The sequence below is a fragment of the Kryptolebias marmoratus genome, linkage group LG20, assembly GCF_001649575.2.
Source record: "Kryptolebias marmoratus isolate JLee-2015 linkage group LG20, ASM164957v2, whole genome shotgun sequence".
In the NCBI taxonomy this organism is placed as follows: Eukaryota; Metazoa; Chordata; class Actinopteri; order Cyprinodontiformes; family Rivulidae; genus Kryptolebias; species Kryptolebias marmoratus.
In genome coordinates, this window is record NC_051449.1 from 17,479,514 (window position 1) to 17,501,775 (window position 22,262).

General features: G+C 40.1%; 3 protein-coding genes across 4 annotated transcripts; 1 reads left to right on the top strand and 2 right to left on the bottom strand.

Moving 5' to 3' along the window:
• Positions 1 to 861: 861 nt before the first annotated feature.
• On the bottom strand, positions 862 to 9,386 carry pigr (polymeric immunoglobulin receptor). The gene is made up of 8 exons (XM_017420825.2): positions 9,242 to 9,386; positions 8,370 to 8,714; positions 8,208 to 8,289; positions 7,794 to 8,020; positions 2,762 to 2,858; positions 1,550 to 1,638; positions 1,393 to 1,442; positions 862 to 1,287 (listed from the first exon to the last, which is right to left on the bottom strand). The coding sequence occupies exons 1-8, from the start codon at positions 9,288 to 9,290 to the stop codon at positions 1,210 to 1,212; spliced, it is 1,017 nt and encodes a 338-aa protein (XP_017276314.1). The 5' UTR covers positions 9,291 to 9,386; the 3' UTR covers positions 862 to 1,209.
• Positions 9,387 to 12,182: 2,796 nt separating this feature from the next.
• On the bottom strand, positions 12,183 to 15,068 carry dad1 (defender against cell death 1). Its single transcript, XM_017420816.3, has 3 exons — positions 14,756 to 15,068; positions 13,543 to 13,698; positions 12,183 to 12,421 (listed from the first exon to the last, which is right to left on the bottom strand). Exons 1-2 carry the CDS (start codon positions 14,964 to 14,966, stop codon positions 13,568 to 13,570), a joined length of 342 nt encoding a protein of 113 aa, XP_017276305.1. The 5' UTR covers positions 14,967 to 15,068; the 3' UTR covers positions 12,183 to 12,421; positions 13,543 to 13,567.
• Positions 15,069 to 15,364: 296 nt separating this feature from the next.
• abhd4 (abhydrolase domain containing 4, N-acyl phospholipase B) lies at positions 15,365 to 21,898 on the top strand. Of its 2 annotated transcripts, XM_017420789.3 has the most exons (9): positions 15,365 to 15,559; positions 16,178 to 16,198; positions 16,503 to 16,588; positions 16,688 to 16,792; positions 17,577 to 17,865; positions 19,683 to 19,864; positions 19,954 to 20,065; positions 21,050 to 21,236; positions 21,406 to 21,898. In XM_017420789.3, the coding sequence occupies exons 1-9, from the start codon at positions 15,498 to 15,500 to the stop codon at positions 21,493 to 21,495; spliced, it is 1,134 nt and encodes a 377-aa protein (XP_017276278.1). In that variant the 5' UTR covers positions 15,365 to 15,497; the 3' UTR covers positions 21,496 to 21,898. The 2 variants fall into 2 exon arrangements, with proteins under 2 accessions (XP_017276278.1, XP_017276281.1); XM_017420792.3 differs by lacking the exon at positions 16,178 to 16,198.
• Positions 21,899 to 22,262: the final 364 nt, after the last annotated feature.

A 22,262-nucleotide genomic window follows, 5' to 3' on the forward strand; every position in this document is an offset into this window, starting at 1 on the left:
TTTCCAGCCATCACATTTAAACCCTTGTCAGAGTTGCTCAGTTGGTTGCCCATTTTACATTCTTCCAACTCATCAACACAGAGCTGCAGGAACTGGTTAGGATCACTCGGATACTCTGTAAGCTGTTACCCCATCAGGTACAAGATAATCGGAGCTTCTGCATTTTAGTTATTGCACATCTCTGAAAGGCAAAAGGTGAGCGATATTGTGTTGCCTGTGTGTGGGTGTGAGTTTGATTGTCTGTAATGTAAGTAAAATACCTCACGAACCACCAAATGGATTTTAATGAAACTCTCAGAAAGTAATCACTGAATGCACATTTACAACTAATTACTATTTGGAGTTAAAGCAATTTAAGATGGCCATCACAGCTAATCAACCTTAGCAAACACAAAAACTAAGCTAAAATACAGATTGCATGAAATTGTGCAATATTGCATCATAACATAATGTTGTGGCAGATCAAGATATGGCGCATACTTCATGAATGTCTCCATGTCGTTTAATCCAAAACAGCATGATTTGATTATAAATGGGCTGGTGTGATGGGAAATGTTTCCAAGCTGTCATTTTCAGAAATCCAGAAAATTTAAACTTGCTTCTAGAGACAAAATCTTTTGTTAGTTCTTAATGTACATCAATCTACAGAACACAAACATGAAAATTGTTTCTAAAAACTGGATTAGTGAGCAATATACCCATTATGACGACGAACATTTCCTCTGTGTTGTCTTTAACAAGCAAAACAATTTTTATGCAAGAGAACATAAGATAATAAATAGACCCGTCATAAGGATATTATGGGTCTCGGAAAAAAAAGTGATGCCATCTTAATTTTAATGAATAAATAATCAATGTGTATGATTTTTGAGTAGTACTTTAATGAATAAAAAGATTATATCGGACAAAAATACTGTGCTTAATTAAATAGCCACACTGAATTGAAAAAAAACAAAAAACAATGTGCATGAAATACAGGGAACTCATCAGATCACAGCATGGAAAAGAGCATACTCTGATGTCCTTATTATTATCTGAGCCAAACCAATGCTGTGAACTGGTTTCATTTGTATTCTGTGAATTCTGCAGACTGTTGTTTTAATGACAGTATGGTACGTGATATAAAAGAACTTTAGTGCATGTTGTTTGCAGTAGATTAGGACAAGAATTACATTCAATTACTGAGAGAAAACATTACTCTGATGGCCCTCAAAACACATCCTGTGAATTCTTGTTAAGGAAAATGACAGCAGCATTTTGGAAGTCACCTACATCCTTTGGGTAGTCCTTTAGGAGACAAAAAGAAGCATTAGTACTATAGCTACTGATGATATCCTTACTAATGATGTATTTAAACAGGATCAATCAAAGATGACAGATGAAGGAGCTTACAATGAATTTAGCGTTCAACTTTTCAGTTTCACTTGGCGAAAGCTTGCTCTCTGAAAATGGATAGTCATCATTTTATTTTCCAAGTTTCTTACTTTGTTTATAGGGTTTTACAGATTTATGACATAGATAGAAAATTCAAATAAACCAGTTGTCTTACTGTGCATCTTCCACAACTTTCTGGAGAAGACGGCCATGACCCCAATGAACATGACTGAGACACACACTACCACAGATGCCAGCATGTTACTGAAACACAGACACAAAGCCCGTCTAAGAGGTTCTCATTAAGGGCGCCAATGCATGCACTGAAGCACCCTTATTACTATTCTGTTCAGTGTGTTTGTTTGTTTTCCAGCACCACAGCTTTAAAAAATAATGCAAATTATGCATCAAAACATGCGGCTCAATCAGGAATGGTGCGGTGTGACTTTTTAGTAGAGGTACATCGTATGACGTGCACGAAATTCACAAAAAAATTGTGAGAAACTTTTTTTTATCCACAACAAAGACAATTTGGCGAAGTGAATGAGAAAACCCTGCCCTCTTTGGAGCTCTATAGCTCAGACATAGTTCACCGCAGGCTTTCCATGGCTGAACTGGCATTTTGATGTTTTTATCATTTTTACAGAAATAGTAATTTGTATGACTTTTGTAGGTTTTTCTACCCTTGATGATGTCTAACTTTTGAGCTGTCTAAACTTTCCAAAATCTTACAAACAAACCTTTTTTTATCCTGCAGCTTTTTTAGTACATACACATATTATGTATCAAAACGTAGATATTTTTGTCTTCTTTCACCCAGCGTGTCTCCTGCAGTTATAGAACCTGGAGTTTTCTCACAAATCCCTTCAGAGTGCGGAGATCACGCACTCACGCTTCCACAGACTTCACTTATATTTTAGCTCAAAATATTCTTGTCAAAACTGGAAGTAAATGGTCATTTTACTTGTCATCACTCCTACATAAAACACTGTAGAAACATGAAACTTCACATGGGTGATTACTTGAGTCTTCTGCTCACAGTTCAAGCTTTTTTAAAAATATAGCTCATAGTTCCAAAAAGTGCAGTGACTATTTGTTCGAGGCTTACTTTTGAGTCTGTTTCTGTCTACCTGTCTTAAGTGTGTTATCAGGGAGTTACTGTGATGACCCTAATGAGCCACTGGCAGCAGCTTTATCATTTCTTTTGATCTTGGTTCTCTTTACATGCCTTTTATAGTTTATATATTGAAATGTGGGCACTTGATCTTAAATTATTACAAAGTTGATGTTGATTTTTTAGCTACCTTGGCACGATTCAGATTTTCTTCAGACATTTTCTAGTTCCTTGTAGCTAAAGATGTGGTAATCACGAAGTGCAGGGTCTTACCTGTTGCTGCTCCAGGGCTCCTTAGTGATGGCTTTGGGTGGAGGCAGGTGTACCACAGACCGACTTGTCGCGTGTGGAGATGTAACAGACAACAGAGCTGTAGATAGTAAACATCAAGAAGATAAATGAAGTATCATGACAGGCACTAGAGGGTCTCTGTAGCAGTAATAAAATGAGTTTATATAATCAATACTCTTGATAGATGAGATTAAATAATTGATGGCACACACAACTTCAGACCTGAGAGCTTCTGCTGTTCATATTGATCCTGAAATCATCTCCATCTCATTTAAGTAGATTATAGGACTTAATACCAAACACAAAACTGAGCTTTTCTTGTCCACACAAAGCACCATATTTTTGATAGTTAAAAGTCTCAACTGGCAACATGAATGTCAAGATCTTTGATTGAAAATGTTAACAAATCTAGCTTTAAGGATGTAATTTTCATTATTTTTAAACCTGCCAATCACAGAGGCTTTCTGGCTAACAACAATGGTCCAGCTTGTGATTTTGTGTGATTCACATCCAGGCCTTCGGTGGTACACTCCTATAATTAAAATGACCTAGAATAACCTACATGAAAGATCGGGGTTTTGTGTTTTGTCATTTATTATCACCAGTTCATTTTGACAGTGATGATAAATTCTTATCAGGATGGACTGAGTGGTTTAGCTGAAGGCTCAAAGTCTGCTCTAATGACAATATGTCATTTTCTAAAGCCATGAGTGCATGTGCTGAAAGCATGAAACCTGTGTTACATTGTCAGAAAGGATGCTGCATTTCAAACGGCAAAAACAAAATCAATGTCAGTGTCATCGCCCAAGAAACAAGATCCAATTCGCTGCGAACGCCAAATGTATTCATGCAACAACAAAGCAACTACAATTGCTCCTAAAGGCAAAACTAATTTTAAATTTAAAGCCTAGAATTTCTTGAAGGAATGCATATTGCTCACCGCCTTTAGTGTCAGGGTTATAATCTCAAATCATTTTTGGGAAATGATGGAGTTATACTGTTTCTGTTATACTATTTGTAATCTCACATGATATCGTGAGCTCTTGCTTAATCTGTTAGTGCTCAACATATGTGTTGGGGATGATTCTCAGTGACTACTACATCAAATTTGAGCTCATTAGCTGTAAAACTGAGTGAGTCTTAGCCATTTTTAGGTTTTGTAGGATCAGTTGGCTGTGGCAGCCATCTTTAATTCAGTTGACTCCAAAAGTTAATCAGTTGTAGATATACAGTCAGTAATTAATTTCAGGAAGTTCCAATAAAATCTGTAGAATAGAGCATGAGATATTTTGCTAACAGGAAAACAAGGTTGGCTCCAACAGTTATTGACAGCTTTAGACAAAAATTTTGTGCAATGTGTAACACTTGGACTTGGAGTATGTGTTGAGGATGATTCTCAGCTACCAACACACCAAGTTTTAGCTAAATACCTTCTAAACTGGCTGAGGTCGAACTGTTTTTTGTGTATTTTAAAGTCACTTGATTGTGGCAGCCATCTTGAATCGAGTTGGCACCTAAAATTAATAGGTTGTAGTTTTGTTTTTTTTGTTTTTTTTAATTACTGTTTTCTGAGAGTTTCTTTGAAATCCATCCAGTTGTTTATGAGATAATTTGCTAATACAACATGCAAATGAACCTCCCACCTTCCACTTTTTGGCAGTGAGCTACAAAAACAGCAAGGTTTCTCAGATCTGGTTGTGGTCAGAAGTTTACATACTGAGGAAGCGGGATAAGCAGCTAACATCACTCAGAAAGCAATACAAGCAATATCCACACTGTTATAGAATACACCATGACTTGATTATATTTTAGATCGTTAAAACAAGGGAATTCCACTTATTGTAACTGCATAGACTGAATAGACTGTTTATTAAAAGAAAATACAGGTTGAAATAGACTGAATAAATAAAAGCTCTTTAAAATGATCTTTGGTGCTTATTCAGGAGAACTACAATAGACTGAACAGAACAATAACACTGTAAATTGTAGGAACGTTTTAATAAATACGTATTTGTTATTCTATAGGCCTGCAGTGAAGGCGCTCTTAACTCTGACTACCAGTTTTATAATTCAGGCTGATATTACACTTGGGATGGTGGATGATAACTGTAGAGATCCTCTAGCTTTTCATTTTCTGCTATCATCCGGTTAAATGTTTAATAGCTGTAGTTATCCCAGAATTTTCCAACTATTAAATATTAATCCCACTAAAGTTGGAATAAGCAACATTTGAAACATTAATAGAACAGCAGCCAGTTGCTTGCTTTTTACTCCTCGGGAGCTCTTTTTTTTCAACGACTGTGTGTGTGGGGGTGTGTGTGTGTGTCTTGGTGCCCGCATGGCTCTTCCAGCTTCATCACATTTTTTCCTCTTTGGCTGAAAAAAGTACTAACTCAGGCAAAAAGAGGGATGCAACACGCTGTTTGTGTAAGATTTATCCAGTATTGTAGAGGTGTAGGAACTATTTTTGCCTCAAGGTTACAGAAACTTTCACTCTCAATTTGTGTTTGTGGTAAACTCTGCTGCTCTGATGTAACGTCCAGGGGATCTTCACAGTATTGTACACACCATCACCTAAATAATTTGGGGTTTTGTGGAAACATTGGGAACAAATAATATATTACCTACAGTAGATATCTTTTGGAACAATGCCAGTTTGGAGAAATGTTTAATTCTGGATGACTGGGGCCAGTTTTTCATTAAGTGGTTATTTATCTAGATTTCTATGATTATTTGCAAACATGAATAGCGGCAGCAGCTAGCTGTAGCACTTCCAACACAAGTAATACATTATTTCTGTCAAATTAAAGGAGTAATTCAAAATTCCCAGACTTGTAAAGGTTCATAAAACAAAGTATACATGAACTCTTGGGACACTTTTGAGATTGGAGTTGTTTAAAGATGGCAGCAAGCCACTGTGGTCACCAGCTTATCAATCCAATCAGAATTAGACTTTATTTCTCCAAACTGAGGCCGTTGAAAGAGCTATCTACAACGGCTAGTAGATTAACTGTTCATAATCTTTCAACAAAACCATACTTTGAAGGATCTGAGCTATCACTAGAAGTATTGTTAAGTTAGGATTGTGTCACAAAATTCCCACATTAATTTCTCTACGCCTTTAATTTTCTGTATTTTTGGGTGACAAGATGACAAGAGTTCTCCAGGTTTAACAGGTTTGTGGGAGCCCAGATTCTGGATACTGGTGTAATTTTAGTGGATTTTCTTTTATGATTCAAGGTAGGTTTTAAAAATACATTAGGCTTATGCTGGATAAAGGATTTATTTGTTCCACATTAAGATTTGAGTGCACTAGTCTGAGTGTGTGCTAAAGTCCCTGCAGCGCTTATGACTTTGAGACCTTTTTCTTGGTTAAAATAAGCAAATGGATGACAGAGAACACAAATCACCCATAGAAAATGATGGAAATGATACACGATCCTTCAGATTCTAAACTGTCATTTCAGTCCCATTTTTAATGCTCTGTCATGTCCAAGTTTAACCAATCGAGAAGACATTAATCATAGAAAACAGTCGTCTGCTTCACTTTTATTTCTTTGATGCTTGAAACCTCCTTGTCATCTTTGACCTAGTTTCAGAAGAGTCGTCAGCTCGCTGCAGCTATGCAAGTAGAACTTTTGAATCTTTAAGGTGGCAAGCAAAGGACAAAATAAATATAGATATTGATAAAATCAAAATCTAATCTCAAGTGTATAAAAACACCCAACAGATTCCACCTTTAAAGTATTTATTAAACAACCACAAAGCCAAAATGGAAAAGCTGTACGTGAAAAACCAGTTCCACCCCATTATCTAGCAGCTTGTAAAACCTCCTTTTAGCTGAAATAACTCTGATTATTGAGATTTTTTTTTTTTTTTTTGTATGACTTTATTAGTCTCACATGTTTGGAGAGGAATTCGGGCCCACTCGTCTTTGCAACATTGCTTCAGTTCATTGAGGTTTGGATACATTTGTTTCTGCACAGCTCTCTGAAGATCCCATTTTAATCAGGTTCAGGTCTGGACTTTTTTTGGGTCATTGCAACCCCTTGATTCTGTGCTTTGCTGTTGTAGATAAGCTGCTGTGTTTGGGATCATTGTCCTGTTGCATCATGACTCATTTTGATCCAAGCTTTAGCTGTTGGACAGATGACCTCACATTTGACTCACAATCATTTAGTCTACAGAGGGGTTTATGGTCGACTTAATGACTGCAGGTTTTCAGGTCCCGTGGCTGCAAAACAAGCCCAAATCATCAGCCCTCTAACACTGTGCTTGACATTTCAGAGGTGTTTGTGCTGATATGCTGGGTTTGGATTTCTCAAAATGTGGCCCTGTGCATTTTGGGTAAAGCACTCTACTTTGGTCTCATCTATTCAAAATACATTGTTCCAAAACTATATGTTGACATTTTTTTTTTTTTTGAAAGAAAAGGTTTTCTCCTGGAAACCCATCCAAAGGAGGCACGCTTGTTCAGTCTCTTTCTGATTGTCCTGTCATGAACTTGAACGATGAACTCTAAATTCTTTGGAAATGACCTTTAACCCTCCCCAGACTGATGGGCAGCAACAGTTGCTTCCCTGAGGTCATAACTGACGCCTTTCCTTCTTGGCATTGTGTTAAGGCACACACGTATGCTTCAGAGCAGCAAGCTGCCAAATCTTCTACTTTTATAGACATGGTCACACTGATGACGATCAAGTAATAAAATGCATTTGATGAGCAACACCTGGCTGCTACATTTACTTTAAATCCTGTGGATGTTTTTCCACACACAAATGTTCCATTTTGGAAAAAAAATTCATTTGATAAGTAATGGCACGGTAGAATCTTCGGTGTGGTTTTGTACACTTGAGGTAAGATTTAAATACCAGATCATTTATTATGCCCTGATACGAAAAACCCTAGATTTGAAAGAGGGTGCATTTCGTTTTTCTCATGGCTGCAGACCTAAATTAAAACAAAAGGAAACGTTTTACAGCAAAGTACATTGAGGATTTCTTTATCAACCTACTGGTAGTGGGTCGTGGTGTGACGAGAATCTGCACAGTTATCTTGTGCTGCCCTGCAGAACACCAGTACCAGGCAGTATCTGTCATCCGCAGCTTCTTAAAGGTTACAGTGAAAGCCCTAGTTCTGTCATCTCTGATGGCCACTGAGGAGTCCTCGTAGCTTCCCGCAGAACCGATCGACAGGCAGGATCTCCAGTCTCCGCTCCGACACCATTTCTTCTCACTTTCTCTGTTGGCAGCCAGACACAGGGGAGTCAGTAAACCCTGATCTTCCACCAGCACTCGATGCGAATGAAAGATTTCCAGCTGACAACAGTGTTTCTAAAGTTCACTGATAATGCGATCAGAGCTGGTCTCACGGTGGATTCTCAGACTGGCACAATAATGAAATTCTGATCAAAGGGAAATTTAAATGCCTGTATCTCTCACTGTAGAGGCATTGGACCGTGACAGAGCTGCCCTCCTCGCCGCTCACCCTGCTGTTCACAGCTGACACGCCTGCACAAAACGCCATCGAAACGTCTCGTGAGGCCTTGAAAAGATGGAGCCATCAGCCGAACATGCGTCGTTTTACTCACCATGAATGACTTTAATGTAGGTGAAAGTGGCGTCGTCGGCTTTCCACACTCCGCCTATCTCCACCCCGCACATGTACCACCCGGAGTCCCCCTGCTTCAGGTTGTTCATGGTCACAGTGAACAGCTGCTGGATCGGGTCGTCAAAGATGCTCACTCTCTCCTCAGCCGGGTTGATCGGGCCGGGGTCGTCGGTTCGTGCCAGTGAGGTGCAGAACTCCCTCGTGCTCCCCTTACACCAATACTTTACATAGCTGGCATACTGAGGCTCGTAGTGGCAGGGGATTGTGAGGGATCCTCCCTCCAGGACTGCAAACTCTCCGTCCGTGATAACTTTACACAGGAAGACTGATAAAAAAGTGATGATAAATGTTGAAAAACAATTTAAAGTTTCAGAATCGTCCCTTTTTAATCTGCTTTGCTGAATGAGGAAACGTGTCCTTGCTCACATTTATGATTAAAGTTTCCTTTGTTACACAGCACGGTTCCATTTTTTTTTCTCTCCGTACTTCCCTTTTAATACTTGTATTCCAAAATCAGATTATCCGTCAATGACTCACAGGATTTTAAAGGCCTGACAGAATAAACCTCAAACATACCGTTGCCTGAGGGGGAAATAATATGAAAGCCTGCAAGATTTGCAAAAAACAGAAACTCCCTCTGTGCCTCCTGCAGAAAACAGCAGCAAGTTTCAAGTCTGTCTCCACCAAATAATTCATACAGAAAGAATAATAAAAACATTTTATAATGAAGCCAAACAGTTTGACAAAAACCTAACAATGAAGTGGAAAGACGGCAGCCGAGACACCCATCATGATTTGTTTGAAATCATTAATCAAATGCCTTTTAGCATCGGCTGACGTCAGCTGTCATACCTGGTATCCATGGCAACAGGCTGAAGGTGAGTTTAAGGAGCTGCAACATATTTCGCGCTCGACTTTGAGGGGGTTGTTTTTGGAGCAAATTTTCCTTCCGAGCACAAACACAGACTCCAGGTTTCGCTGTGTCAGTTTCCCCTCAGTGACGTGACCAGGAGCTGGGTCCAGATGTTTCCAGATGTTAACCATCTAAGTACCAGTTAGCTTTGAAGGAAGGGGTCATTTGAGTGAAGACCAAATGTGCTGAATTCCCCGAGGAGTTGTAACTGAATTCCTGAAGTTGTCTGTGACTAACTGGGATAAGAACCCAGATAAGACTCCAGAGTGTTAAGAAATCCAGAACTGGGAGACCGATACCGGTCCTAACTGGGAGGACAACGTGTCAACAGTGACATTAAGTTTACTGAATATGACCTTCACAACGGGCACGCGTGCATTACACAGGAGAGCACAGTTTAACCAAACAGTTAAAGCAGATTAAAGCCACTTGCTTTGCTCTTGTTCTGGTTCCAAAGCCTTTTCCGCTCGTCCGCTTCCTGACACTGAGAGTCTTATTTTGAAAAGCCCAGGCTGAATCTTCAGGCTCACCCGAGAATCGAAACTTTCCCACCACGACCTCATCCCAGCAACCTGCACTGGTTTTTGAGAACCCGTTTGTTCCTCTCAGTCTTGCAAAGTATGCTCAAAGAAGGGCCCAAACATTTCATTTTCTGGACATATGCCCTGTCGCTCGGAGCGTGTTTGCTAAACAGACGGTTCAGGTCTCTTGAAATGGGGTTATTTGGAATGGTTCTGAATAATTAACATCTTACCTGCTGGAGACACGTGGCTCTTTGAACCACCTCAGTGTGGAGATTTAAAGATTGTACAGACAAGCTAACAGCCACAGGGACCACAAAGAGGGAGCCAGGAAGGCAATCCCCCCCACCACCACCACCTCCAGCAGCCCTCTGGCAAAACAATCCTAAATGCACAATCTGTCTGTTTTCAAAATATCTCACGAAGCGCTGAACAGATTTTAATGAAACTTCCAGAACCTTATCATTGGATGTATATTTACAACTGATTAACTTTTATAGCTCATCCTATTTAAGATGGCTACCACAGCTAATCAACCTTAGCAAACACGGAAATGGCGCTAACTCATTGATTTTTCTGGATATTGAGCTAAAATTAGTTGCTGAGGGTCATCCACAACACATACTCCGAGTGTTAACAGATCGCACAAGATTCTTTAAGAAAAACTTTGGCATGCAAGGAAACACGCAATACGCTTTTTTTTTCCCCAAGAAATGCTAGTTTCTATTGTAATATAAATTAAAGGCAGGAGGGGACTAGCTTCAATAAGTTGAGTGGTGACCATGCTGTTATATCTGTGAAGTTAAAAAAGTGGGCCTATATCAGAAGGTGATTAAAGTAGTTTTCAAATAAATGACAAAAGTATCTATAACAGCTGTTATAGTTTTGGATTTTGGTACGCTACCCCAGGAGTAACAGTGGTAACATATTTCCTGGAGGCACTCCTGCTCACAGCTAGTTTGAGATGAGTTAACACCAAAAATAATTGCCATTGTGTTAAAATGGCACCAGTCTTAAACATTTTAGCATATTTTATTAATCTGAGGTACAGTAATCACAGCGTTATATGTTAAATAACCATGTGATATAATGGTGTTCCCATGAACTGCAATGAAATTTGGAGTCGTTTTAAGGAAGGAATCTATTATTGTTATTGGCCCAGCTCCAACTAGCCATTAGCTCATTAATCCGGTCAGAATGAAACAGTTTCTTGCTCGCAGGGCCATCTACAACAGATGAAATATTGTACATAATCACTTTTCTACAGAAGCCCACTTCAGTTGATCAGAGCCGTCGTTTTAATGAAGACGCTCGGGGAGGCGGGTCTCCGACAGCTCCTACATTGATATTAATCTCCAGCAACTTTAAGATAACAAGTCTGGATGTGGGAAACCACAAATTAGAGGTGTGATGCCTCCAGTTGTTTTGATTTTGATGATGTTAGTAATACTGAAATTATCACTTCGTTTACATTCACGAGCACTTCACCCAGTAGGAGTAAGCCTCATCGGATATTCCGTTCACACGTTTTACCGCTTTAAAATCTATGCCCTATTAAGCTAATTTACGGGCTGTGTTTTGATGTGCTGTGTAACAACACTGCAACAGGTCCATTTGGTAACTTCTTCTAAATTAGTTTCATTCAAAGCCAATTTGGAAGAAAGCTGTTTGATCTGCATCAATTATTTTAGAAATCATGATAAAAAACATCCCCCACCCCCACCCCCTCCGCTCCCGCTTGCTTCGAGATTTACATTTTGGCCTCCGTGTTTATTTCTTGGCTTCGGTCGTTTCCTTTCAGAGGAAACAATCAGGGGATACGAGAACATGCGGATGGTTTAAACACTGCTGCGTTTAAATGTGCACAAATAAAGAAGCAGAAGTGCATTAAAAGTATCATTTTAATATTTAGCTATAAATGTCGCACGTGGTTAAGAGCTGCCCCATTTTAAAACATCAGTTTCTATTTGAAATTTAGTTAAAACTCTAAGAAAGTATGTCATGTTTGCTGACCATATGCAATTAATACCAAATAATGAAATAAAAACACCCAGAATGGTGCCAAGTTATTCCCCAAAACCCCATAAACTAAACTCCTGTGACAATAATAAAGTCATTCATGATTATCTGAATCTATTTTATCTCCAAACGACCTTTAAATGTTTTTCTTTGCAGGAGAGATAACTCAACTCAGTAGATTACTCTATTTACTTGTCATTAAAACAGATAAGTATGCTCTGTGGCATTTAAAGAGACGCTCTTTAAATGGTCAAACTATTCCTATTAGCAGCTTTCTGTCTGAAACAGTACATTACTAAATTCCACATTTAATTATTAAAATGACAAGACGTTCAAAAAGTTTGCCAAAGCCACTGTTACAGATGTTTTATTTCTGTCAGTGCAAAAAGGGAATGCTTTACAAATGCTTACATAAAAAAACAAGCATCGTGTCATCAATAAGAAAACCGTATTGCATTAAATGTAGGACGATGCTGCTGGTTGACTTTTGATGCTGGGAATTGGCTGTCCAGATCAGCAAAAGAATCCATTGTAGCATCCAGAGCTTTTTTAGGAGGGGTTGATGACTTCTCGTGTGATCTGTTGGGACACAAAGCAACAGCGTTTTGGGCCACTTCTATTTGCGAGTAGCAACAGAGACAGGACGGAGCAGCCTGGCCATCTGGAGTGCTAAAAAGCAACAGCAACACGTGACGTCGTTTCCATCTGAGAGGCAGCTTATCTATCCGCAGCCGTTTGACAACGAAAGGACAAAGCTGTGCCTCCCGTGTATGTTTGTTGCCTGCTGGGAGTATTGTCTCAATCCACAGCCACATCCTTCAGCAGTTTATCACCTTCACGTTTCCTGGTGGAAGCGTTTCTCCAAGTAGCTGCTGGCTGAGTCACACTGCTCCATGAACAGCAGGAAGAAATGTTCTGATTCTATTAATTTTATTATTAAACAGTTTGGATCTCCTGAAGTGGGTTTCTGTGGAAAGGCTATGAGCACTTATCATCTTACCTGTTTTAGATAGCTCTTTCATCACCCTCAGTTTGGACAAGCAACATTTAACTTTAAATGGCTGAAGCAGTTTTAGGCCATTTTAAAACAACTCCAACCTCCAAAATCTCACAACAGTTTATGCAAACACATTTTCTTTTAACTTTTACACCATTATCCATTTTGCATTAGTTATTCTGGCAGAAAATCCTGGTCGAAGTGCACCAGAACAGCTACAGCTAGCTGCTACTGCTAGATGCTCTTGCAAATAACTATAAACCTCTTCATGAATAACCGTGTTATGCTAAACTGACGGCAGCGTAGAGGTTTATAGAATAGTGTCTGCATGATCTGCTGTGATATTTTTGAAGTTTGAGTCATTTTAAGATGGCAGCAATCCACTTTGGTCTCGTCCAACATCAAGCGATCAACAAGATTTGTTCATAACCTTTCCAAAGCCTCCACTTCAAAATATCCAAACTATCCCTTTAGGCCCTTTTAGACCTACATGAAACTGGCCACTAACAGGAGAAAAAGCTGGCAGTGTGACACAAACAACTTCAGAGGAAACTTCATGAAGAGAAACATGACGTTTAGTACTGAATGTTTAAAAACGAAGGGTAACTGAATCCACCAAACAAGTTAGTGGCTAAAGTGGTATTTCATACACACTAATTCCACTTTATTGGCACATATAATTAAAAAAGTGTAAAATATATACCTTTTGATTTTGATTTTTATCTGTTTTAGCCAATGAAGTTCATCACAACGAGGTGGAGGACAGTGCTGGCGAACAGGAAGTCAGCGAAGGCTCTCTCTGGGGAAATAGACAAGAAGTCGCCTTTGTTCTGAGGGTTGATCTGGATCCGAAGACACACTGTAAAACACAAAGGTTTGGATCAGTCATTTTACCCATGTACAAACTGCAGAGAAAGTTCAGCCTGGGGTCATTTTACCGGCTTGCATTTACAAATATAAGTTTGTTCAATTCAACTAAAAAAAACATAGTTGAAGCTATTTAACTCAAACTATGGAATAAAGGAGATCAACTGGGTGATGACACATCTCCCTCCCAGACTCTGTGTCACATTCATTTAGTACAGTTTTCTCAAATGCTTTAAGTAACCACAGCGCTCTGTGCCAAGTGTTTTAAACAGGAGTTCAGCAGGGACAAGAAATAAATTCAAAGAAAACTTTTAAAGAACTTCAAAAAGCCCCAAAATGGTTCATAAGAAAGTCTGACTTCTTGGAACCAAAGTAAAAAACTGATGAGGAGGTAGATCAAAACCGAACTGTACATGAAAAACTTGTTGGGTTTTTTTTGCTTTTACATCACACTTTTTTAAAGGATCATGTTGACTTTTTTGGTTAATCTGTTTTACCTATACATGTTTAAACCTAAATACCAGCACTGTGAAAAAGCCTTGAGGCTCTCTTTGATTCATTACCTTTTGCTTTTAAGTAGCCACACTTTATTTACTTTGTGAATTTTTATATTTTAATGGTCATTCTTCAGGCACTCAAAAAGTACGAGAGGTTTTCTAACATCTATAGTCCAGTTTTTATACATGGCCATCTACAGAGAAATGTTTAACAGGTCTGCTAACCATGTACAAATAAAATAGTTTTCACATGTAAACTGCAAATTTAATGTCTAAATTCAAGTAATTCTGAAAAACGTGTTAGACAAAATTTGCTTGACCATTTGAACCGTTTATGTGTGGAAAACAAACTTTTGTTAGCAGGTTTATATATATTTACGTCCTCCTCTGTTACTGAAATTAAACACTAAGACCAGTTTAGCTTAGCTAGCTAAGCTAGCTAGCTGTTATGTGCACGCACTGATAGAGGCCACAAGTTCAAATAACGATTGAAAACTTTGAGGCGAGTTGTAATAGTTAGCTGCCAAGACATTTAACTGCATGATCATTTACCTGCGAGAATGAAAGAACCCACACACGAGATAAAGCCCGATAGAAAGCTATTGAATGGGAAGGTTCCAACGAGGAGGCAGTACAGGAACTGCAGCGCTCCTGTTAACAAGATGTACAGCAGATACGCGTCCACCACCTTCAGCTTGGTGGGCGTCGTGCCACTGTACTCCTCCAGAAACCGAGAAATAACAGACAGGACCGAGTTTGACATGATTCTTCGGTTAAACTCTATATCTTTGTTGATGGGGTTTGCACAGCTCCTCTTCCTCAGTCAAACAAGTGACGTGTCCTGACCAACCGGAAGCGGCGTCGGTGTAACAAAAAATATCATCCGAGTAGCTGCAATTGAGTTAAAGAAGAGTAAAGATATTTAAATAACAGCAAGATGGTTTACTCCACCACATTTCAAGATACATTTCCTCTAGTTGTTTTTTTTAACGATTTGCCACATACAGAAACGTTACTAATATAGCATCAGAATGTCTACTAAACAAAGAGAATTTAGAGAGGATTTCTCTATTTTAGTTGACTCCGAACAGCCCTTTACTGTTTGCCTAGTATGTCTTTTGTTGCCCAGAGTTTATACATCTTTGCGATAGACGATCTTTGCAAACAGTCAGCTGACGTAGGAATGCACAGGTTACAAAACAAGGGAAACTAGCATAAAGGGTTTAATGTAAATTCAAGACAGACACCGGACAATTTGTTGTCAACCCTTATTGGTCTGAATGTAGTAACCGGAATGTGTCAGCTAATGGATACGGCTACAACCACAGCTTCCATGCAGAACGATTGTGAGACTGAGTGAGTAACTTTGCTCCTTTTCTAACTCCAAACTATAGCAGTCTGGTTACATCAGACGACTGGACATTAGATAAACTTCTGGAAACTGGATGTTTCGAGACTTTAGCTGATGCCGACACGTAGGATAATTTAAGCAGTGCTGTGTCATTATAACGGAAATAATAATAATAAAAAAATAAACGTTATATGGAATAAAAGTCTAAATCCATGTTTATAAAGCTTACAGCTAACTTCTGCTCCTATATCTCTGTATTTATGTTATATAATACATTGTTACTTAATATTCAGCAACAGGAATAACACACAAAGAAAGTGAAATGTCAAGAATCTGACTTTGTGTTACATAAGTCTGTCAGAGTAATGATAAAGAAGCAGGAGTGGCATTATTAAGACTGAATGGATAAGAAGCACGCCCTGTATTATTGTAACGGGCTGAAAGGAAGGGGAGCAGAGGTTAGTGACTCAGCAAAACTGAGCTGAACTGCTGATTGTTGGAACAGGTGAGTCTTTGCTTGGCCCACTGGTGGTGGAGGCAGAAATCTGAGGCTGGTCCTATTCGTACCTACACACACAGACTGAGTCCAGTTCAGCTCAGTTTAATCACTCTTTTTGTTTCAGGTCGGGGAATAAAACAAACTGGTGAGACAGCCGTCATATTGTCTTCTTGTTTGGTTATAAAATACTAACAAAGGCTCATAAATAGTGAGGATGTGCACTGCTGTGGGTTTGGGCCTTAGCTTATAGCATGATGGCTTTGAAATGTGACTCTTGTCTGTGTAGCCATCCTGTGTGTGTGCCATGCAAATAATGATAACATTGACTACGCTGGCTTTAACCTTGGCCCTGAGCCAGAAGTATTGGTACTATGCATTCAGCACGTGCCGAGTAGACCCTGTACTATCTGCTATTTCTTCATTCTTTCCATGCCTTTGACTCTGAATAGGTCAAGTTCATTCTGGAGCTGGTGGCCGTCCTGGCGTCCGACCTCCATGTCCCTTTTGAAGACCGCAGAGTCCAAAATTCTTGCCTGTAAGAGTGTGTTGACACGCATCATGCTGGGTGATGACGTAACCACGGAGCGTTAATTGATGAAATGTAGCTTATGCCCTCCTTCGCTGCTCGTTGCAGGTATTCAAAATGACATTTGGGCCAGATTTGTGACTCTTCCAAACCAGGACCGAATATGGACTCTGTCTGTCACCAACAAGGCAGCTCCTAAACCTGCAGAACAAGGTACGTCGTTCTTAAATGATCTTCTCTGTCTCAATGGTGGAAATGGGTGTGAACCTATAGAGCAGGAACTTTTTATTTGATGCACAGAAGCTGAATAGCAGTGAGCTGCCTTATTTCATAGATTTTGAAAGCTACATTTTTTTTAACTAGAAGTTATGCCAACCTCTTACGTTCACGTTAACTAAAATCATTTTGCTTTTTTTACTGAAAAGGTTTGGATGTTACTTTGCCTGAGTCACTGTGCAAGAATGGAAAAGTGTGAAAAAAAAATCAAGTCTTATAAAGTATTACTAATGTGAAAAAAGAACCTTTTGGAACAAATTAATAAAAGGCTGTTGACAAAGTGTTATGAGTTTGTGTTTGACATCACTGATGCACAAATTCGAGAACCGGAAGCAGCAATGCTTTGTTAAAATACAGAATAACACTTTATTTTGACTTAATTGCCAATCATAGAAGAATCAGAGGACCATCAACAGCCTTCAGAGTGTGGAAGGTCAAGGTTCTTCATCAGATTGTCACCCCTTTTAAATATGCTGTCAAACTAAAAATGTCTCAGCATGACTCAGTTTAACCCTCACATGAATTGGTAAAATGAGAGAAATGCATTCAAAACGCCTTAAATACAACAGCACGTTTCTTCTCCTCTAACCCTAACCCTGCAGTCAGGAGCCTCCACCACACTTCTCTGCAGGATGGGTGTGGCCCACGGGCCGCCACTTGTTGATCACTGCCCTAGAGTGAGCATCATAATGATCTTTTCTCCTCCTGTTTTCCTCTCTAGCATCTAAGACTCCCCTGGTGATGGTTCACGGCTTCGGAGGAGGCGTCGGCCTGTGGATCAGGAACTTGGATGCGCTGAGTCGCTCGCGGACCGTCCACGCCTTTGACCTGTTGGGCTTTGGCAGAAGTTCCAGGCCTCACTTCCCCTCAGATGCCGCCAAGGCAGAGGAGCAGTTCGTGAACTCCGTTGAACAATGGAGGCAGTCCGTCGGGGTGGAGAACATGGTCCTGCTGGGACACAGTTTGGGGGGTTATCTGGCCACCTCATACGCAATTCAGCACCCTTCTAGGTAATCATGAAGATGAGATAACTGAGTTATACTGAAAAGCTTTTCTGAGAACTGAGAATTTCAACCAAGCTTTTAGTATTACTACTGAGATGTTGAAAGAACAAAGGGATCTTGTTTGGCTGTGTGAGCCTTTTTCTCTTAAAATGTAGTTGACTAACATGTTCTGAATTTATCACTCACTAACGAGCCATTATGGAACCAAAAACATGCTAAAGCCACGGTAACGCCGGCGCCATGTTTCACATACAAACTACTAATTCTGAGCTGGGTTGTAGTGTTTATTCCTTTCTCCAAACCTACCTAAACCTACAGAAAAAGTTTACAGTTTAATCTTTGCCAACAGCTCTCCTGTTTGACCCTGTGGTCTCGCCAAAGTTTCTGAGCTTCTGATACTTTTGCTCAAAAAGTTTATTACTTTAAGACAGCCAGTCTCTACGGTAAGCTAAAAAAAACCCAAACAAACCCACTGGTGGCTGTAGGTTCAATTTAGCTCTAAGATATTACAGTGGTATCAGTTCTTTCATCTACCTCTCATAAAGAAAGTAAATTTCCCAAGACATTTTCCTCCAAATAACATTTAAAGCTACAATAAACATTGTTCCTGTGCAATATCAGACGATCAGTTTTATACTGTAGTGTTATGATCTTGCAGCAATCAGGCTGAATGCGGGAAGAATGATCACCAAGCTCATTAATCACACCATAAACTCTGCTCTGCTCTGCTCTATCTAAAAGGCACACACTAAAACGGTGTTACCGCTCATTAGCTCTGTTTGGTTTAAAAGTGGCTCAGCCGGGTAGCTTGTTGGCATTATAGTGCGATCTCCGAGGAAGTGTCGCTGTTGCTTTTGGGCTCAGCAGGCAGCAGTTTCAGCAAGTGATCAATACTGTGACAGAAGCGTAAACTGGCAAATGTTTGCAGCTTAGCGAGATTCACTTCCACCGAAAGGGGTGCACACATGAAACCAAATTATTTTGACAATAGCACAGTTCAGAGCCATTTGAGTCACAATTTTTGTGGAGTTACCTCTTAATAAACTTAATTACCTAACAGACGTGATATAAGGGGATATAATGATAGAATGATTAGTGACTTTAGACTTTATCCCATAAAACTTGATTGTGCTGACAGTCGTCATCTGGTTTCTGCACATCCTTATCGTGAATGTACAGTCAGCACTGTGTTTCATTAGGTGACTATAATGCCACATAAGGCTGCACAGACAGATGCCCTGTGATTGACACTGCTTATTGTAGCTTGCAGCGACCACAGTGTGTGGGGTCACTTCATTTAGGTAAGGAGGTCCTACAGTGGGGCTCAGGACAGATCGTGTTCAGACTACTAAATGTGTGTGGATAAAAAGGGTCCAGACCACCTCCAAAGGTGGCCTGAGTGAAGACGCTTTCAACGCACGTAAAGGTCCGTCCTTAGCACCATCCGACAGGCTAAGAATGGATTTTAGTGCCAGGTGTGAACGGGGTCTTAGTTTTGTTGACATTTAGCACCAGTTTCAGGTAGATCAGTATCAAGCTGCAGATGTTAAAACATCAGGTGGTGTCGAGCAATAAACAACGATGCAGGTGGGTGACACAGATGAACTACAGTATCCATGATTTCCTTGTTGTACTTTTAGATTATACTGTCTCAAAAGTGTTTATGAGTTGTTAACTGAAGAAATCCTCTAACACAATTATTATTGCTATTCAAATGCATTGTGCCGCATAGTTGTTTTTTTTTTTTATGTAAAAACACAACGTTTTCAAGATGTAAGCTGATAAATAAATGCCAGCTGATGTACTGCACTGTATCTTTACAGAGTGTCGCATCTTATCTTGGTGGACCCCTGGGGCTTCCCCGAGCGAGCAAAGCCAACGACCAACGAGAGTCAGGGCACAGAGGTGGTGAAGAGGCCGACCCTTCCCCGGTGGGCGAAAGCCATTGTGACAGTTGTTTCCCTCTTCAACCCGCTGGCTGTGATCAGAGCGGCAGGCCCATGGGGTAACAGGTTCAAATCTCTTATCTGCTGCTGCTTTGTGACAAATAAAACACACTCCCGTCAACTAACAGTGTATGTTTGATTGATTCAGGCCCGGGCTTGGTGAACAGATTCCGTCCTGATTTCAAAAGGAAGTTCGAGGATCTGTTTGATGACAACACGATGACGGAGTACATCTACCACTGTAACGCGCAGAATCCGAGGTACGGGCCAAACGTCAAGTTGTTCAACAACCCTGTTTCTAACAACAAGCTGAGGGGGAAAAAAACCCACACTCACTGCGAAAGAGTTAAGCACCCAGACGGAAATGTGTCCCATTTGGACATAATTTGGTCCATGTGCAGTCCATCAATGGGGTCTGTAAATGATTTGATTTGCAAAGAGGCGGCACATCTAGAATGGCCACCAGAGGGCGTAAGTGGTGACATAACGAGCTGAAGTGATAGAGTTATCAAGCGGTTGCTGGAGCATTCAAAAGTCAGTCTAAAAAAGTGAGTGAAGGTCAGCAGACACAGGATGTCTTGTAGCTGTATTAGACAGCATCACCAGCACTTCATGGAGTTTGTAAGGAGTCATGTTGTGGGTTTGCGAGGCTGGGTGGTTGTCTCGTGCAATTGCTTGGTATGTGGGGCATCCTGATGTTGGAACCAGTGGGTACCCACACATGCCATGAAGGTTCTGGTTGGCCAAAATAGACCACCAAAAGGCATCTCTGGCAGTGATTTGAGGGACTCTGATGGCGCAGCACCACATTAGTGACATACAGCACCCTCCTACAGTCTTTCAACCACACATAGTACATGTGTCTATGGGCTGCTTGTGGTATGTTAAGGTCCTCCTGTACCCAGCCAGGTCCCTGGTTTTTTCCCCAATCAAACATGCGGCGGATCATCTTGGACATCAACTCTGACCCGGTGTTGATCTGCTGGATCTCGAGGACCAGTACAACAGTAGTGGATGCAATGGCTAAATGACTCTGTTCCATCACAAACTAGACTCTGACATGGGACCATCACCGTGCCCGTACTGCCACCTCCAGCCTTCATTTAATTTTTGCAATACAGTCACATGGCCTTTCAACGTGTGCAGCTTCATGTCCACTTCATCTGGGCGCTAAACGTTTTACATAAAGAAAGAATTGATGTTTTCCAGTATCACTCCTCTCTTTTTTCCTTTCTTCCTTCCAGTGGGGAGGTGGGTTTCCGGGCCATGTCAGAGACACTGGGCTGGGCCAAGAGGCCGATGCTGCAGCGTGTTCACCTTCTGCCCCCCTCCATGCCCGTCACCATGTTTTATGGAGCTCAGTCGTGGATGGACAGCTCATCTGGGGACAGAGTGGCCGAGATCAGAGGCCAGGCCCACACCCGAGTGCTGGTGAGTGGACGCAGACATTTCCATACAGAACCACACACATATATCCAGAGAATCTAATCTAATTATAAGACCAAAATGTAAACAGCAGACTTGAATTAATGTGCAGAATTAATTAACAGGTGATTGTTTGTTTCCATTGTTTAATTTCCTGAACTGTCTCACACTGCAGCTTATAGATCACGCCTCGCACCATGTGTATGCCGACGAACCAGAAGAGTTTAACAGAATGGTCGAAAAAATATGCAAATCTGTGGACTGACTGTGTGTGTGGATCCACAAGGACTGAGTCTTCTGTGCTGGCAGTTCATCACGATGGTTTCAGCTCTGTTACCTCTTCATTGTTCTGCTACGAGGCTTATGTAGATATCATGAGTTTGAATGTGTTTTGTTATCAGAATCTTTATATTAACATTTGATAAGTGGTGTTTTTAGTGTTATAGTTCCTCATATTTATGTTCTGAAAAATTTCATATATTAATTTTTTCACACAAAAAAAAAGCCAAATTTATTTGCCTATCCAGGTGGGAAAAAAAAACTTCATGTTTTTGTTATTATAAACGTGACACAGATGCATCTTTGAGAATGAACTGACTCTGTTTATTACTAATCTGGCAAATTTACTGAACATGTGTCTGATACAGTAAATGCTTTTGCACCTCTTGTGTCTGTTTAGTGCTCGTTTCCTTATTCACACAGCTTTTCTGTATTTTTTTACCATCAATAAAGAAGAAAAACAGCTTCTAATATTTTTCCAAACCTCCTGGTTGTGATGCACCAGTAGAGGTCAGTAAGAAGTTTAATTTTTGTTACGTTCTTTCTGTCAGTGCAGTGAGGTAGATGTTGGATCAAATGCAAAACATTGTATTGGAAAGTCAAGAAAATAAACTTTCTGAGTTCAAAGTAAACTATACTCGCAATGTAATTACATATTTTTTTACCTGTGTTAACAGGGCTTTATAAAAGGTTAGGATCTTTTGTAATAGGGTTCAGTAGAAAGGTTATACACAATAACCTCTTAACTGCTGT

Excerpts from the sequence above, each read along its gene's own strand:
- pigr (XM_017420825.2), bottom strand. The coding sequence starts at position 9,290 with ATGTTGCAGCTCCTTAAACTCACCTTCAGCCTGTTGCCATGGATACCA. Across the intron at positions 8,290-8,369 it reads CTACATTAAAGTCATTCATG|GCGTGTCAGCTGTGAACAGC; the intron begins GTGAGTAAAACG and ends CGTTTTGTGCAG. Across the intron at positions 8,021-8,207 it reads CTCTACAGTGAGAGATACAG|AGAAAGTGAGAAGAAATGGT; the intron begins GCATTTAAATTT and ends GGCTGCCAACAG.
- dad1 (XM_017420816.3), bottom strand. The coding sequence starts at position 14,966 with ATGTCAAACTCGGTCCTGTCTGTTATTTCTCGGTTTCTGGAGGAGTAC. Across the intron at positions 13,699-14,755 it reads GGGTTCTTTCATTCTCGCAG|TGTGTCTTCGGATCCAGATC; the intron begins GTAAATGATCAT and ends TGTGTTTTACAG.
- abhd4 (XM_017420789.3), top strand. The coding sequence starts at position 15,498 with ATGTGTCAGCTAATGGATACGGCTACAACCACAGCTTCCATGCAGAAC. Across the intron at positions 16,589-16,687 it reads AGAGTCCAAAATTCTTGCCT|GTATTCAAAATGACATTTGG; the intron begins GTAAGAGTGTGT and ends TGCTCGTTGCAG. Across the intron at positions 16,793-17,576 it reads TCCTAAACCTGCAGAACAAG|CATCTAAGACTCCCCTGGTG; the intron begins GTACGTCGTTCT and ends TTTCCTCTCTAG.